This window comes from Stenella coeruleoalba (genome assembly GCF_951394435.1).
Source record: "Stenella coeruleoalba genome assembly, chromosome: 19".
Taxonomy (NCBI): Eukaryota; Metazoa; Chordata; class Mammalia; order Artiodactyla; family Delphinidae; genus Stenella; species Stenella coeruleoalba.
This window is the reverse complement of record NC_137165.1, coordinates 32,185,713-32,199,891: the sequence shown is the minus strand read 5'-3', so window position 1 is coordinate 32,199,891 and position 14,179 is coordinate 32,185,713. Positions and strand designations below refer to the sequence as shown.

At 37.0% G+C, this 14,179-nt stretch overlaps 1 protein-coding gene across 2 annotated transcripts in view; it reads right to left on the bottom strand.

Moving 5' to 3' along the window:
• Positions 1 to 14,179, bottom strand: part of CLTC (clathrin heavy chain) — a 61,840-nt gene that overhangs the window by 25,257 nt on the left and 22,404 nt on the right. For both annotated transcript variants that reach the window (XM_079905172.1, XM_079905173.1), the window contains exons 3-13: positions 13,375 to 13,643; positions 12,662 to 12,823; positions 10,464 to 10,577; positions 9,865 to 10,038; positions 6,804 to 7,001; positions 5,853 to 6,053; positions 3,293 to 3,445; positions 2,678 to 2,800; positions 1,708 to 1,845; positions 1,298 to 1,462; positions 971 to 1,151 (exon numbers count right to left, since the gene is read on the bottom strand). In XM_079905172.1, coding sequence (XP_079761298.1) covers positions 971 to 1,151; positions 1,298 to 1,462; positions 1,708 to 1,845; positions 2,678 to 2,800; positions 3,293 to 3,445; positions 5,853 to 6,053; positions 6,804 to 7,001; positions 9,865 to 10,038; positions 10,464 to 10,577; positions 12,662 to 12,823; positions 13,375 to 13,643 — 1,878 coding nt within the window. The remainder of the gene's footprint in view (positions 1 to 970; positions 1,152 to 1,297; positions 1,463 to 1,707; positions 1,846 to 2,677; positions 2,801 to 3,292; positions 3,446 to 5,852; positions 6,054 to 6,803; positions 7,002 to 9,864; positions 10,039 to 10,463; positions 10,578 to 12,661; positions 12,824 to 13,374; positions 13,644 to 14,179) is intronic.

Genomic DNA, 14,179 nt, shown 5'->3' with positions numbered 1-14,179 from the left:
GCTTATTCCTTCTGTCTAGAGCAGTACTACAAGAAGAGGGAAGAAAAGGTAAGTAGAGACCAGATATTTAGCTAATGAACCTAAAAGCCACCAACAGTGATTACATTAATACTCAGCATAGGGCTTCCCTGGTGGCGCAGTGGTTGAGAGTCCACCTGCCGACGCAGGGGACACAGGTTCGTGCCCCGGGGTCCAGGAAGATCCCACAAGCCGTGGAGCGGCTGGGCCTGTGAGCCATGGCCGCTGAGCCTGCACGTCCGGAGCCTGTGCTCCGCAACGGGAGAGGCCCGCGTACCGCAATAAAAAAAAAAAAAAAAAAAACTCAGCACAACAGTGGTTCTCAACTGGGGGCAAGATGGTTTTCTTCCCAGGAGACATTGAGCAAGGTCTGGAGACATTTTAGTGGTCACAATTGGTGGAGCTGATGCTCCTGGCATCCAGTGGACTGAAGCCAGCAATGCTGCTAAATATCCTGCATGCATACAAAAATGTACCCCCCAACACAACAAATTATCCAGCCCAATATGTCTGTATCGCTGAGGTTGAGAAAAACCTGCTACAGGGACAAGTCACAAAATTTCCTTGGCTAGAATCGTTTGCCATTATAAGAGTCAGACAATATAAACACAATCATTACATACCTGATCATTAGTATTTTCATCTTATACAATTATGACAAAGCTACTACATATATTTGTATCTTAAAATTTTGCCTTTAATTCACCTATAAAATATCCATGCAGACAGTCTTCTTCACCGCATGTCCCTGGAACCTGGTATAGAACCTGGTATAGAATATGCCTGACAATAGTTACTGAATAAGACGACTTAAAATATCCCATCAAAGTAAGCTTGTAGAAAGAATTTCCAACAGCCTATGACAAGTCCATATAGCCTATGACACTGTCCGTTTAACAATAACCCTCTTGGCTACCTTAAATAATTTAAAACAACTCAAACTCCTAATTACCTTCAAAACTCTTGAAAGATTCAAAAAGTTCAATCAGAGACTGAGTGGACAGTTGTTCGTGATACTTAGAAGCCACTTGCACACAGATCTGTAGATTCTGACGAATATTGGCAGATAGCATGGCTCTGAGGCATTCCAGGGAGTCTTCTACTGATAAGGACCCAAAGTAATTCACTAACCACTAGAGGACAAAATAAATAAGTAAATAAATAAATGAAACAATGTTAAACCTAATGGTGGTATGAAATTACTATCATTCAGTAACACAAACACATTTTCGGTATACCAATTAATCATAACTAATAGTTAGGTAAGAGCCTAAAATACCTCAGGGTTAAGAAGATGGGTATGAACAACTGCACGCTTTATATCATATAAGTCAGTGAAGTGTTCTAAAGCACGCTGCAGGAGGCCCGCCTTCTCACACAGCTGAGCGATATGAGCCCGGTCATAATGCGTGAACATCTGATTCCCTAGAATAGCATCTGCGACCTATAAAACCATAAAAAGGATGAGCTTTTTTTACTACTCCATTTATATCAGTAACTCCATATGCAGATTACATATTAAGATTCAACAGTGAATTAATTGGTAAAGGAGAGAAAGTACAAAAGAATGTTAGCTAAATTTTCTAAAATGAGGAACAGGCATGTCAGTAGCTTCAAATAATCTAAGAAGCTCTGAATAACTACAAAAGCAGTGTTGGAAACATGCCTAGAAAGCATGAAAACACGTACTTGAGGTGCATGCATAAGGTTCATCTCAAGCAACCTTGTCTGTAAAGGACCTTCAGATGGGCGATTATTCTTCAGTGCATCAAGCAAGAATGCAGTACACTGCTGAATTAGATTGTATTCCATAAACACATCGACAATCTGCAAAAAAAAGATTTAAAGGAAATTGTTTTAAGATACTTAAAAGCTGCTTTATGATACTGTTGACAATATATGTAAATGAAAGGAAATGAAACATTATCTCTTTCTTCACATATAAAACACTGCCAGATCAAATCCCAGATTTAAAGAATATTATTTGGACAGCATAACGTCATAATTTAAGAGTAAGTTTTTGTCTTCTGGAGTTACTTTTAGTTCTAGTAAAAACAACCACAAAATATTTCAAGGTACTACATAATAGCAGAATATAAATTGATAGATTTAAAATTTTGATGACTGATTGATTGATGCATGCATGCATGCATGCATGCCACGCCACACGGCATGCAGGACCTTAGTTCCCCGACCAGGGATCGAACCCGTACCCCGTGTGGTGGAAGCACGGACTCCTAACCACTGGACCGCCAGGGAATTCCCTGATGAACTATTTAAAATATACAAAAGCATAAAAATGAAAGAGTCTGTGACTCCCACTTCATATATGCATCTCTTCCCTCTCCCTTCACCTAGTGGCAGCGGCTATCCTTTGTGTTTTATTATTCCCATATATTTTTCATATTTTTAACACATATACCACTCTAAATGAGATGGTATTTGTTCTGCATGTTTTAGAACTGTATATAGATGGTATCTGACTGTCCACTCTTCTGCAACTTGCTTTTTTGGTAACGTACTTAAGGTTTATCCATGTAGATCAACACAGCTCTAATTTCTACAGATAAAAAAGTTAACCCATTCTTCTCCAAAGTTGTTTAAACTCAGATCTCCCCCATTCTCTATACTTCTACAAAATACATTTTAACTCCTTTACCTGTGTGATATCAGCAAGAGGTTCTTCATCCTGAACTAACATTTGAGCAAACTGCTGCCCCTGATCTGGACTGATTCGCATAACATTTCTCAGCAGAAAGATCCAGTCTGGAGTATATCCAACCTACAAAGAGACAAAAACTTAAGCCCTGCTACAAAGTTCCATTTTTATATCATTTAAAGGCTTTTTCTGCAATAGAATCTTGCTACTACAGACAGAGCTAATGGTGAAAATACAAATTCAGTTTTAACTTAGATGCTCAATTTGATCTTGGTTTATACAAGACAAATAGACACCTTGGTGATAACATATTTGAACAAATAGCTATACATTTTTGTAATTGGCTTATTCAGTCTCATTGACCACCAAAAAAATCTGTTCTAACAGGTTAAACATGCCCTAGCAGCTTAAATTCTATAAGCCATGCAAGAGTAACTGTCTCCATTTTTGAAGTGTAATTCTATATGCGAGCCATAACAGCATTTTTATACTTTTCCAAGTAATTATAAATATTTAAGGAAATTCACTATTAAAGTCACTGAGAGTTACTATAAGCTAATTTCTCTCTTAATGTTTTAATGAATTTATGTGGAGAATCTGTTTCATTGAACTCACTTTTTTAGCATATAAAACAATCTTCTGGACTTGACCTGTTTCTGCAAAGCACTGAATGACTTTATTTGGCACATTAGCCCTTAGGTACACACTAAGTGCCAATGTAGGGTCCACAGATTTCACAAGGTCTCCCAGTTCTTCAGAGCATTCCAGCTGTCCAAAGGAAAAAGAGACTGTTTAGTAAGCCATGAGCTGCTGTATAAATCAGCAATTGACACTACTTCCAATATAAATAAAAACTAACATGACAGGCACTTAGTTTCTCAGTTGTCCCAGAATGTATTATAAATATGCAGGGGTTGTGGTTATAAAGACTCTTGATTTTTTAATTAATTAATTAATTAATTAATGTATTTATTTTTGGCTGTGTTGTCTTCGTTGCCACGTGCAGGCTTTCTCTAGTTGCGAAGAGCAGGGGCTACTCTTCGTTGTGGAGCACGGGCTTCTCCTATTACGGAGCACGAGTTCTAGGCGCACGGGCTTCAGTAGTTGTGGCTCGTGGGCTCTAGAGTGCAGGCTCAGTAGTTGTGGCACACGGGCTTAGTTGCTCCACGGCATATGGGATCTTCCCAGACCAGGGCTCGAACTTGTGTCCCCTGCATTGGCAGGCGGACTCTTGACCACTGCGCCACCAGGGAAGCCCAAGACTCTTGATTTTGTATTCACAGCAATAACTCAGAATTCTCCACACATTCTACTTAATCAAGGATAAAAACCCACCAAGACTTCACATGTACAGATACTACCAATTACCTTGTTAGGAATATAAATACTTAAAAAGCAGAATCTTGCTCCTCTAACTATTGAGAGTATTCAGATATCAGACCCACATGGTCTTAATTTTTCAAGAATAATGCAGCTCCTAATGTAATGTTATGAAATGAAAATCTGATATTCAAGGAGCCAGATGAGGCTTACCATAAAGACCATTACTAAAATTAGGGTATAATCTGTATGTCTGAAGGATCTAAGCTTCATTATCTTCTTGATTTTTGGATTTAAGGTTATAAAGCAGGACATTAATTTCAAGAGGTCAAACAGATAAAAATTTTAGAATTTTTAGGTGGTATACATGCAGATACCCTCCTCTGTACTATTCAACCTGCCTTAGTCAGCTGCCCAATCTGGAAAGCAGCTTCTCTAAAAGAGTTCTGCTTTATATACTAGAGTTGATTTTCTATGATTATCACCGACATTCAATGAGAAGTTCTCTCAGAGTCTACACCTCTCAACCAAACACGCTAACTAATGAAGAGTTGACCAGTGTCCTTTTTACCACAAATGAATCCTATGTGACCATTCGCCAAAAAAGGTAATGATACCCAAAAAGCTTTCACACTTATATTGGTCAACTCAGTTACCTTGGTTGTTCCCATCCTCCCTTATCTTAAGCAATTAGGATGGACCTCAAATACTCGCTATGTGGCTAGTAACTATTCTTCAGCAGACTCCTGTCCAAGCATCCCAACTCCGAAGTACTATCCTCCAATATCCTATAAGATTGCCAGAAGCTGGGTCAAGAAACAAGGACTTACTATTAGTAATGTAAAAATATAACCAACATAACACTAAAGCCAAAAGGTCTAACATTAAAAGTTATTCACTACTCAGAGTGCTATAAAGAGTACCACCTCAGTTCTTGACACTGGCATAAGACATGGCAATTCAATATTGCCACTTTGTGGAGAAAGGCTTTCTATGGTGGTATGAAAGGAATAATACCACTAAAGGATTGTTTAAACTTGTTAGTTGCCTTACAAATAAGCCACATTTTCCATAATGTGCTCCAGAAAACATAATACCATTAGATACTCTATGTAAAAAGAAATTAGTAAGTACTGAGTGAATTTAAAAGGCATAGAGAAATCTTACAGTAAAGAAAGCTGGTTAACAACAGTTTTTAAAGATTTATAGTTAAATAATTTCAAGAAACTAAGTTAAATATTTTTTCATGTAATGCCAATTAACATTCTGTGAAATCTCTTTGGGAATCTGTATAACTGCTAATTAGACAGCCCTGCTGTCTTGTTAACGTATTTCCGAGCCAACGTTTTATATAACATGTTTCCCTTGCACACCCAAACATGGTTACTAGCAGCAAATATCACAGTTTTGATACCTGGGAAGTTCTACAAGAAAAGATATGATGTTGTATGGTTGAAACTACTGGGCATATCAAGTGTGGGATGTGGGAGAAAGGAATACATTCTTAGGTCCAAGTGAGTGTTACATACGTTGACAAATATGAATGCGCAAAGCATCTCACACTAAGCTTTTCCTAAAGCAAAAGGATAGCAATTTGCTTCCAGATTAGTAGTTTTAACCACCAAGCAAGTAATCCTGGATTCCATTTTAAAATAGATATCCTACCCTCAACATGCCACAAAATAAATACATTTTCAAAAGGAAACAAGTTTATGCGTCTCATGCAATGTTTATTCTTGTTCTATTCCTACAAGCAATAAATAATGGATGGAGACGTTCTGGCACAGCCTATGTTTTTAACTTGCTAACATAGTATTTAATCAAAGCAAAAATATGTTAACAGAAGTTAATATACCTTATCTTCTTTTAACCATTTCTCCAAAAGCTGTTTCCGCCCTTGCTGAAGTACAGGCCTACACAGTTCTAAGGATTCATATTTGTTTAGCTGGCCCTGGTCCAAAAGGATTCCAAAGTACTGAAGTAGGGGAGAAGTTTGACCTGGCTGAGCTGGGACACTCTGGAACCGACGGATGGTGTCTGGGGTACGAAGGATTCCCTTTAAGAAACAGAAATGTTACAGACTCCTTTTAAAGATGATCCAACATCACACTAATAACTCCATGGGTCTCTTAAGTCAATTTTAAAGGCATGATTCCATCTACTAAAACCAAACCTCAAATCTTCAATATATTGAATAGTAAAGATTCAGTCACACTTCTGGTTCAATGTTATGAGATTATCCTGAATCAGGAACATACCAACCTAATTATAATAATGTCAATGTGTAAGACAATAATAGTTACAACTAGATATTATTCCAGGTTCACATTAGGTTAAGTGGAAATTTCATTACACTGCTCAGGGAGTAAGGTGTTAATTCAGTCCAACATAATACAAAGGTGATGAGGATAAATTCAGCTCAACCTGAGACAACTCTTCCTACCATAAATTGAACAGGATTTGTTTAATTTTCAACTCTTAGAAATAAAATCAGTAGCTATCACAGATAAGATCAAACAGTATAACAACTGAGTAACTAAACAGTATTACATCTATGTAAATCACAGCTTGTTAGATCTATATATCATTCTGACATCCTGGGTTTTAAAAAGCTACCGAAATCTAGAGCACAGAAAAGTAATTAAATCTAGAGGTACTGACAAGTAACTCATTCTACTGGAAAACACATCCTAAAAAAGGTTAGTTTCTCTGTGGAAAGCTGGTTCTAGTTCTAACTAACAGTATTAGAAATAGAGCATATTAGCATTAATCCAATCATGGCAACTTCACTTTCATAACTATTTACCTTTGGTGCATTAGCAGCCACCTTTGCTGCCTCTGAGTAATTTCCCTGGGCAAAAAGAGCATTAAATTTCCGGGCAAAGAGTTCTTCAGCACCAGCCAAGTTGTTACGTACAGCCATTCTCAGGGCCAAATCAGGATTTTGTAGGACATTGGTGATATAAGGAATTATGTTTTCTTCTTCCACACATACTGAGAGAACCTGCAATTTAAGATCTAATGAATAGCTGCAATGTGTTCATGTGAGCATCAGTGAAACCAAATCCATTTAGAGCTGATGACTACTGAGTCACAAAGGTAATAAAACTGTGACAGCTGCTTTCTTATTGCCATTAAAAAAAAGAAAAAAGAAAAAAAAAGAGGGCAGAAAAGACTAAAGGGTACTAAGCTATTTGCGGGTTCCTAAAATATGGCCATCTTATAATATAAATAACTCCCCACTTCATACTGTCCAAACTCTAACTGCTTTGCTACCATTCATTCATTCTTAACATGGTATGAGTTCACCTGGAAGAAGTTTAAGGTACATTCCTTCTAACTCTAGTATTTTTCAGTAATGTTAATTACATTTACATTCCCAGAGTCCAGATTATATACTCAATGAGGGGAGGACCACTGAATCCTCAGGCACCTTATATACTGCAAGGTATACAGTAGGTACTTAATAAATGTGGCACCAGTGAAGAGGAACTTCTAATTGCTTCTTTTTGAAGAACAATTATCTACCCTCAGTCCTCCTAATAAGTCACAGAACACTGCTTAAAAGCTGAATTCCTGTCAATTGCCAAAGAGAAAGGGAGCCCTTCACTATGCATCCATTCCTCTCCCCAACACCAGAGCGGGTATACATCCCAGTAAACTACTTATATTACCCCTAACAGCAGTTCTCATACTATTATTTCTCATCTAAGTGTTTCTCAGTCACTATTCCACATAAGGAAAGGGACTTATCTTTGTTTAATTGTATTATTAGCACCAGGCAGTGTTTAGCACAAAGTAAATGCTTAATATTTGTTAAATAAATGAGAACTCAATAACCAAACAGATAGGTAATATCGATTTGCCTGTTCTATTATTCCTTTTGAGGAAAGTAAAAAAATTTTAACCTCCGAAATTCTTTCATTTCTACAGATCTGACCCCCATCGCCAAAAGCTTAGGACATCTTATATCTGCAATGTGTCACTCTACTCCGTATTAAGACACACCTTTTAAAAAAAGGAAGAATTACTTTCTTTATAGTCATTTGCATTCCACCCATCTTTAATTTAATACTTACCTCCTAGGAAAAATAAGGGAGATGAACAAACCCGCTTCTAACTATACTTTCTGTAGTCTTCCCCAAACACCAAACCAGTTTCATCTTTATCCTACTTTCAGACTGTACTAGCAGATTTCTAGAAACCAGTGCTTAAGATCTACAGGGGACAAAGAAGGTTCCTGTACTTCTAAGAAGGTTCCTGTACCTTCTAAAGTACTCTGTTCTACCAAGTTCAGAATGTAAGCTAGATATTGGCAACAATGTCATCTTGATCACTTTTGATTTTTCAACCAACAGAAACCACACACTCATTCCTTCAGGGCATAGGTCCAGCTATAGTTGGTTGGCTCTGATCAAAAGAGTAAAGCCCTGAAGCCTAAAGGTTACTGTAAACATTCACCTTCTTATTCAAAGCAGCTGGCACAGAAAATTTGTGGGGGGAAGGGGAGGAAAACAATCAGTAAGTTCCCAGAATTAAAGTTATGAATATTAAATATATATGGTAAAATTATGCAAGATACTTTAGTTCAAATAATAGTCTCAAAAAAACCCCCAAAAAACAGTAGTCTCTGGCTTAACAAATTTATCATTATAAAATTATCACTAACCTAGTTCACCAAAAGACCCATTCATTCTTGATTTTTCCAAGAGAGACACATGCAACTGAATAGATGAACGCTACTAAATTTTTAAAGTAGCTTTTGTGCCAGACACTGACTGGTGTAGAAATACAATTAAACAAAGAAAAGCCCCTTTCCTAAGGGAGAATAGTGACTGAAACAACTGTAATTCATTGTGGTAAGTGCCATGAAGAGGGCTACCTAAGATCTGGGGACATAGAGCAGAAGCACCTAACCAGCTGTGGAATTGAGGGAGAGGATGCGTAAGTAGGGGAAGACTCTCTTTCTCTAGAGTATTTCTCTCTTCATATACATACCATTTTCTGGAAATTAACAGAATAAAGGAGAAAAAACCTATCTACTTCTTTTGCTTACCATCTAGGGAAAATACTAATTTGGAGGAAAACTAGTAAAAGGCAAGGCCAGTAACAGTACTGTTTTTGAAAATTTAACCATTTTTTTTTTTAGGGAAAAAGATACTTCCTGGTATATTTTAAATTACACTAAAACACTAAAACACAGAAAAAGGATCACTTGTGTTAGGTGGTATGAGGAGGTATGTCAAATGTGACAAATTCAGAACAGCTAATATACTCCCTAATTGGATAACTTTTCAAGTACCCTCACTGAACATATCATAGCTACTGTAACATATCACCTTCCAACATTAAACATTTAGTAATAATTAAAGAGGTAGGGAAAAAGATGTAAGAAGAATTCTTTTCCTTGTAGTTGATAATTTGTCTTGGAGAGATCATAGGAAGAAAACCCCTATAAAAAGTATACAATCTCGGAATTCCCGTTGGTCCAGTGGTTAGGACTTGGCGCTTTCACTGCTGGAGTCCGGCTTCAATCCCTGGACAGGTAACTAAGATCCCACAGGCCGCAAGGTGCAGCCAAAAAAAAAAAGTACACAGTCTGTCAAATGTGACCCTACTAGTTTCTTTGCATGAAGAGTTACTTCTCTTGATAATAGAGACACACACACAATCCTAGGTGGCTATACTGTATGCCAAATAGTTTCTCTGAGACAGTGTTAAAGAGAGACTGTTATCACATGCTTCTGCATTTTTAGGTATATATTATTTTCTGACATCCAAAGTTACCATTTACTTTTTGAAAAAAGCTAACACTAATAAGTGCTATTTTATTTTATCACTTAATTTAATTTTCAAGGTTTCCTTACTTGTCCCTTTCTGTTTACTCCAATTATTCCAGCTGTGGCTTCATGAGGTGCAGTGACAAAGATTGTTTCTCCACTGATTCTATTCATGTAGATGCAGGTACCAGTCTCAAGATCATACAGGTGGATATAACCATACTTAGTAATCAAGAATACTACGTCATGCTTTTCACTGATCTGTATAAAGAAAATCAACAGTTCAGTAAAATAATGAATCTATAAACAGAAAATTTAGTCCAATTCCATTTTAGAGATGGTGAAATTCTAGAACTTTGACAAGAGGCTTACATGAAAAATTAAAAGCTAGTATTTATGGTTTCCTCATTTTTACAGCAAATTCAAATATGGGATATCCCAAGCTCTTACATAAAACACAAGAATATTAATAAATTGTATAAGATAAAAGAGAAAAACATCATATTGAACAACCTGGGATAACCCAATTTATATATTACATTAAAGAAAGAGTATTACTTTACAAAGTTTCACTAACAAACTATTTTTGAGTAAAGGTACCACTTAAATTATATTGACTATCAGTTGTAGTTTTTGAATTGTGTTAAGAGGAGAGATTTTAAGTTCATTTGTTTTGCTTAAAATACCTGCATTGCAACAGGAAAGTCATTTTGTGCTTCTGGAGGAAAGAAAACATCCACTGCCTTCTTTGGAAAGGGTTGGTTCCCTGTAGGTGGTGTGCCAACTTCAATGATATGTAGCTGTTCAAAAGAAAATAAAACTTATGATCAAATGCTAAAAGGACCATAGCAGCTTTATTTGTAGCCCCAAACTAAAAACAACCAAAATGTCCTATGATAGGTGAACATTAAACTATATGGTACAACCATACCATGGAACTCCTCAGTAATAAAATGAACGTTCACGGACACTGTGCCCCGTGAGAACACACACAAAAAAGGCACTCTCAGAAGATCACATACTATATGATTCTATTTACATAGCATTCTTTTTTTTTTTTTTTTTTTTTGCGGTACGCGGGCCTCTCACTGCTGTGGCCTCTCCAGCCGCAGAGCACAGGCTCCGGACGCGCAGGCCCAGAGGCCATGGCTCACGGGCCCAGCCGCTCCGCGGCACGCGGGATCCTCCCGGACCAGGGCACGAACCCACGTCCCCTGCATTGGCAGGTGGACTCTCAACCACTGCGCCACCAAGGAAGCCCTACATAGCATTCTTGAAGAGACAAAATTCTAGTAATGGAGAGTATTAGTGGTTTTCAGGAGTTAAAGAGTGTAAGGGAGAGGTAAGTGGTTGTGACTGTAAAGGGGTAGCAAGAGGGAAATCTTTGTGGTGACGGAATAGTATGTACCTTGAATCTATTCATGATAAAATGACACAATTGAACCAATGTCAACTTCTGGTTTATCTACTGTACTACATCGCTATGTAACCTTTGGGGTAAACTAGGTAAAGGGCATGGGATTTCTCTGTACTGTCTTTGCAGCTTCCCATGAATAATATGTATTATTTCAAGATAAAAATTTTAAAAAGTCAGTTGAATAGCTCAATCACACCTCAATCTACTTTAAATTAAGAATGGTGAAACAATATCCACAAAAGGGCTTTTGATTATAATTTAGTTTTTCCAAATAGAAATCTAACTTAAGTTGTTAAATTCTTCTCTGCCCACACCTACTCTAAAGTATGCACTTTAGGTAAGTATGCACTTAAGCTGGCTGAGTTGTCGCTCTAATCACATACACCTCACAAATTTGGATGAGAACATTCTGATTTTAAATGTCCGATGCTTCACATCAGTGAGCGAGGCAAGAGAAAGCAAATAATGTCAATGAAAGAGTATTATATATTATGCTTAGTCATGTCAAGAATGGACTAAAACAATAAATAATTCCGTTTCCAAGATATATAACCATATGAAAGTTATTAGGGTGGTCTCATCCTTAACTAGGATGACTAGCCATCCAGCTTAAAGGCTATTGATTACCATATTTTAGGCAATCTCTGTCTTGATTTTTAAAAACTACTTAGCATGGAAAAATATTAAGACTTCAGAGATTCTGCTATGGCAATGAGAAAAGCAGTCAAACTGAGTTTCCAGGGGCAGCAGTGCTAACTGTGGCATCCAGCAGTGCAATCATAGCAGCAGCAGGTCCGCAGAGTTCTGTGTCAGGACTTTTGGCTGCTGCCCATTCTCCCTTATTCCTCCTAATTTTCCAAGCTTGGTTCTTAACCTTCCTAGCTATTGAAAACTATCCATTATCCTTTCATTCAATTTTTTATGCTCTAATCAACCACACCCTGTTTCTGTTGTCTGAAACTAAGAACCTTACAAAGTACTTCAATTTGTCCAGGTGATTTCAATGTATAGTCAGCGTTGAGAAGCTCTGATTTAAGGCAATGGTACTGAAATTGTGGTCCACATTCTATCTAGTCACCTAGAGCTTTTAAAATGCACATTATGAGCTCCACTTACTGAATCAGACTCTCTAGATGGAAGGCACACAAATGTACATTTTAGCCACCCTAGTGATTCTTATGCACAGTAAAGTTGAAAAACATCAAATTAAGGCCTTTGGTAAAGGCAATGAAAATAAAGTCTTACTATAAACAGCTGATACAAATAAGTTGTTAAAGAACATTCATTTTGGACAAGTATCACTAGAAACAGAATTGAAACAAATTAAGTCACCACAAATCTGAATGTTAAAAACAAATTAGCAAGAAAGGGAGAAGACTATTTTGAAATTAGGTAACAAATTAATTAGTAACAGAAAAACAAAAAAGATAAGTTCTCACTAAAACAATTTCCAAAGGCAAAACTTACCTTCCCTCCAGCTTGACCCCGTACTGCAAAACAAAATAACGTCGATTCTTCTGCATTTCCTTCCATCTTAAACTGTGCGAAGCTAGCCGCATGTCCTTCAATGGGCTGAGACACTTTCCTATCTACAGAATATAACTGCATAGCTCCTACCACACGATTTTGCTACAAAAGATCAAGCAGAATAAAGTTTGGGGACCCAATAACTCCCAGATTCAACAGCTACTGAAATAACTAGAATGCCTTACAAGAATTTACAATTCCTTGTTAGTCTCTCAATGTAGATTTGATACCTCTTAATTTAAAATTTAGCTGCAAACACTCTCTTATTAAAGCGTTAACATGAATGTTTAAAATGTGCCTCATATACAACCATCTCTTTACACTATCTTTAAAAAAAAAAAGATATAGGAGTACTCATTTTGCAGTAAATATCCACAATAAATTCCAAATCATTCATACAGGAACTCATTATCCACTCAACCTGCAAATAAGACCTAAAAACACCTTGGTAAGAGTACTCTGAACTGTATGTTAGTATAAAAGCATTAAGCCAGCAACCTCTATTTCCTAAAAACAAAAAAAAAGGAAGGAAAAAAAAACAGTCTTCCAAAATAAATCAGATTTGCAAAGACAACCTAATTTCAAAATAAACTGCATTCTGAGCCCATTAATTCTCTAAACCTTTTCTTTATTAAAAACTAGAAAAATGTTACCTGTGCAGATATGCCAGTCAGAAGTAACCACTTTTGCTTTGCATCAGTACGATAATTGATAATCTGGCACCCTGCAAGGCTAGAATGACGATCAAACATTTTCACCGGCTGAGACTCTCCTTCCATACTCCAATGATAAACTGCATTGTCCGTAACAAGAGCAACCGTATTCAAAGAGATCCATTTCCAGAAGGTGACATCATCGGTCATGGTATGGGCCTTCATTTTACTTTTCATTTCAATGTTAAATATCTGAAGAGTTTTCCCAGCTAAAAACAAAATTAAGAATTATGAATCACTAAGAAAGCAAAGTTCAGGATAAATTAATATCTAGCTAGACTAGACTCTCTCTGCAGCAAAATCTGTAACCGCCAAACAAAATGGTTCTATCATGAGACTAATAACCAACTACAGAAGTCACACTGACAGACTAGCAACCATTGAAGAGATAGCTGAAACTGGGTAGTCTACACCTAACTGTGACGCAAAAACTCTATCACCTCTAATCAAGACATTTTAAACAGACAGTATGACTTCCAGAGAATTCTAAATCTCAACTAAAAATGAGTCTAAAGAACAGCTCACTTAACAATGGAAAACAAGTTGTAATCTTCATGCTTAATTAAGAATGCTTACCCATAAAGTGAGTTAGTGGTAGGTACACAGAACAAAGCAAATCTGATTCAAGCACATGGGGAAAATGTCTACTTTTTAAAAGGCAGCCTTCCCCGCCCCACCCCCACCCCCCCACCATTCAACTACATCTCGTGGAAACTTCTCTTTGGAAGAGGATATACTTCAACTC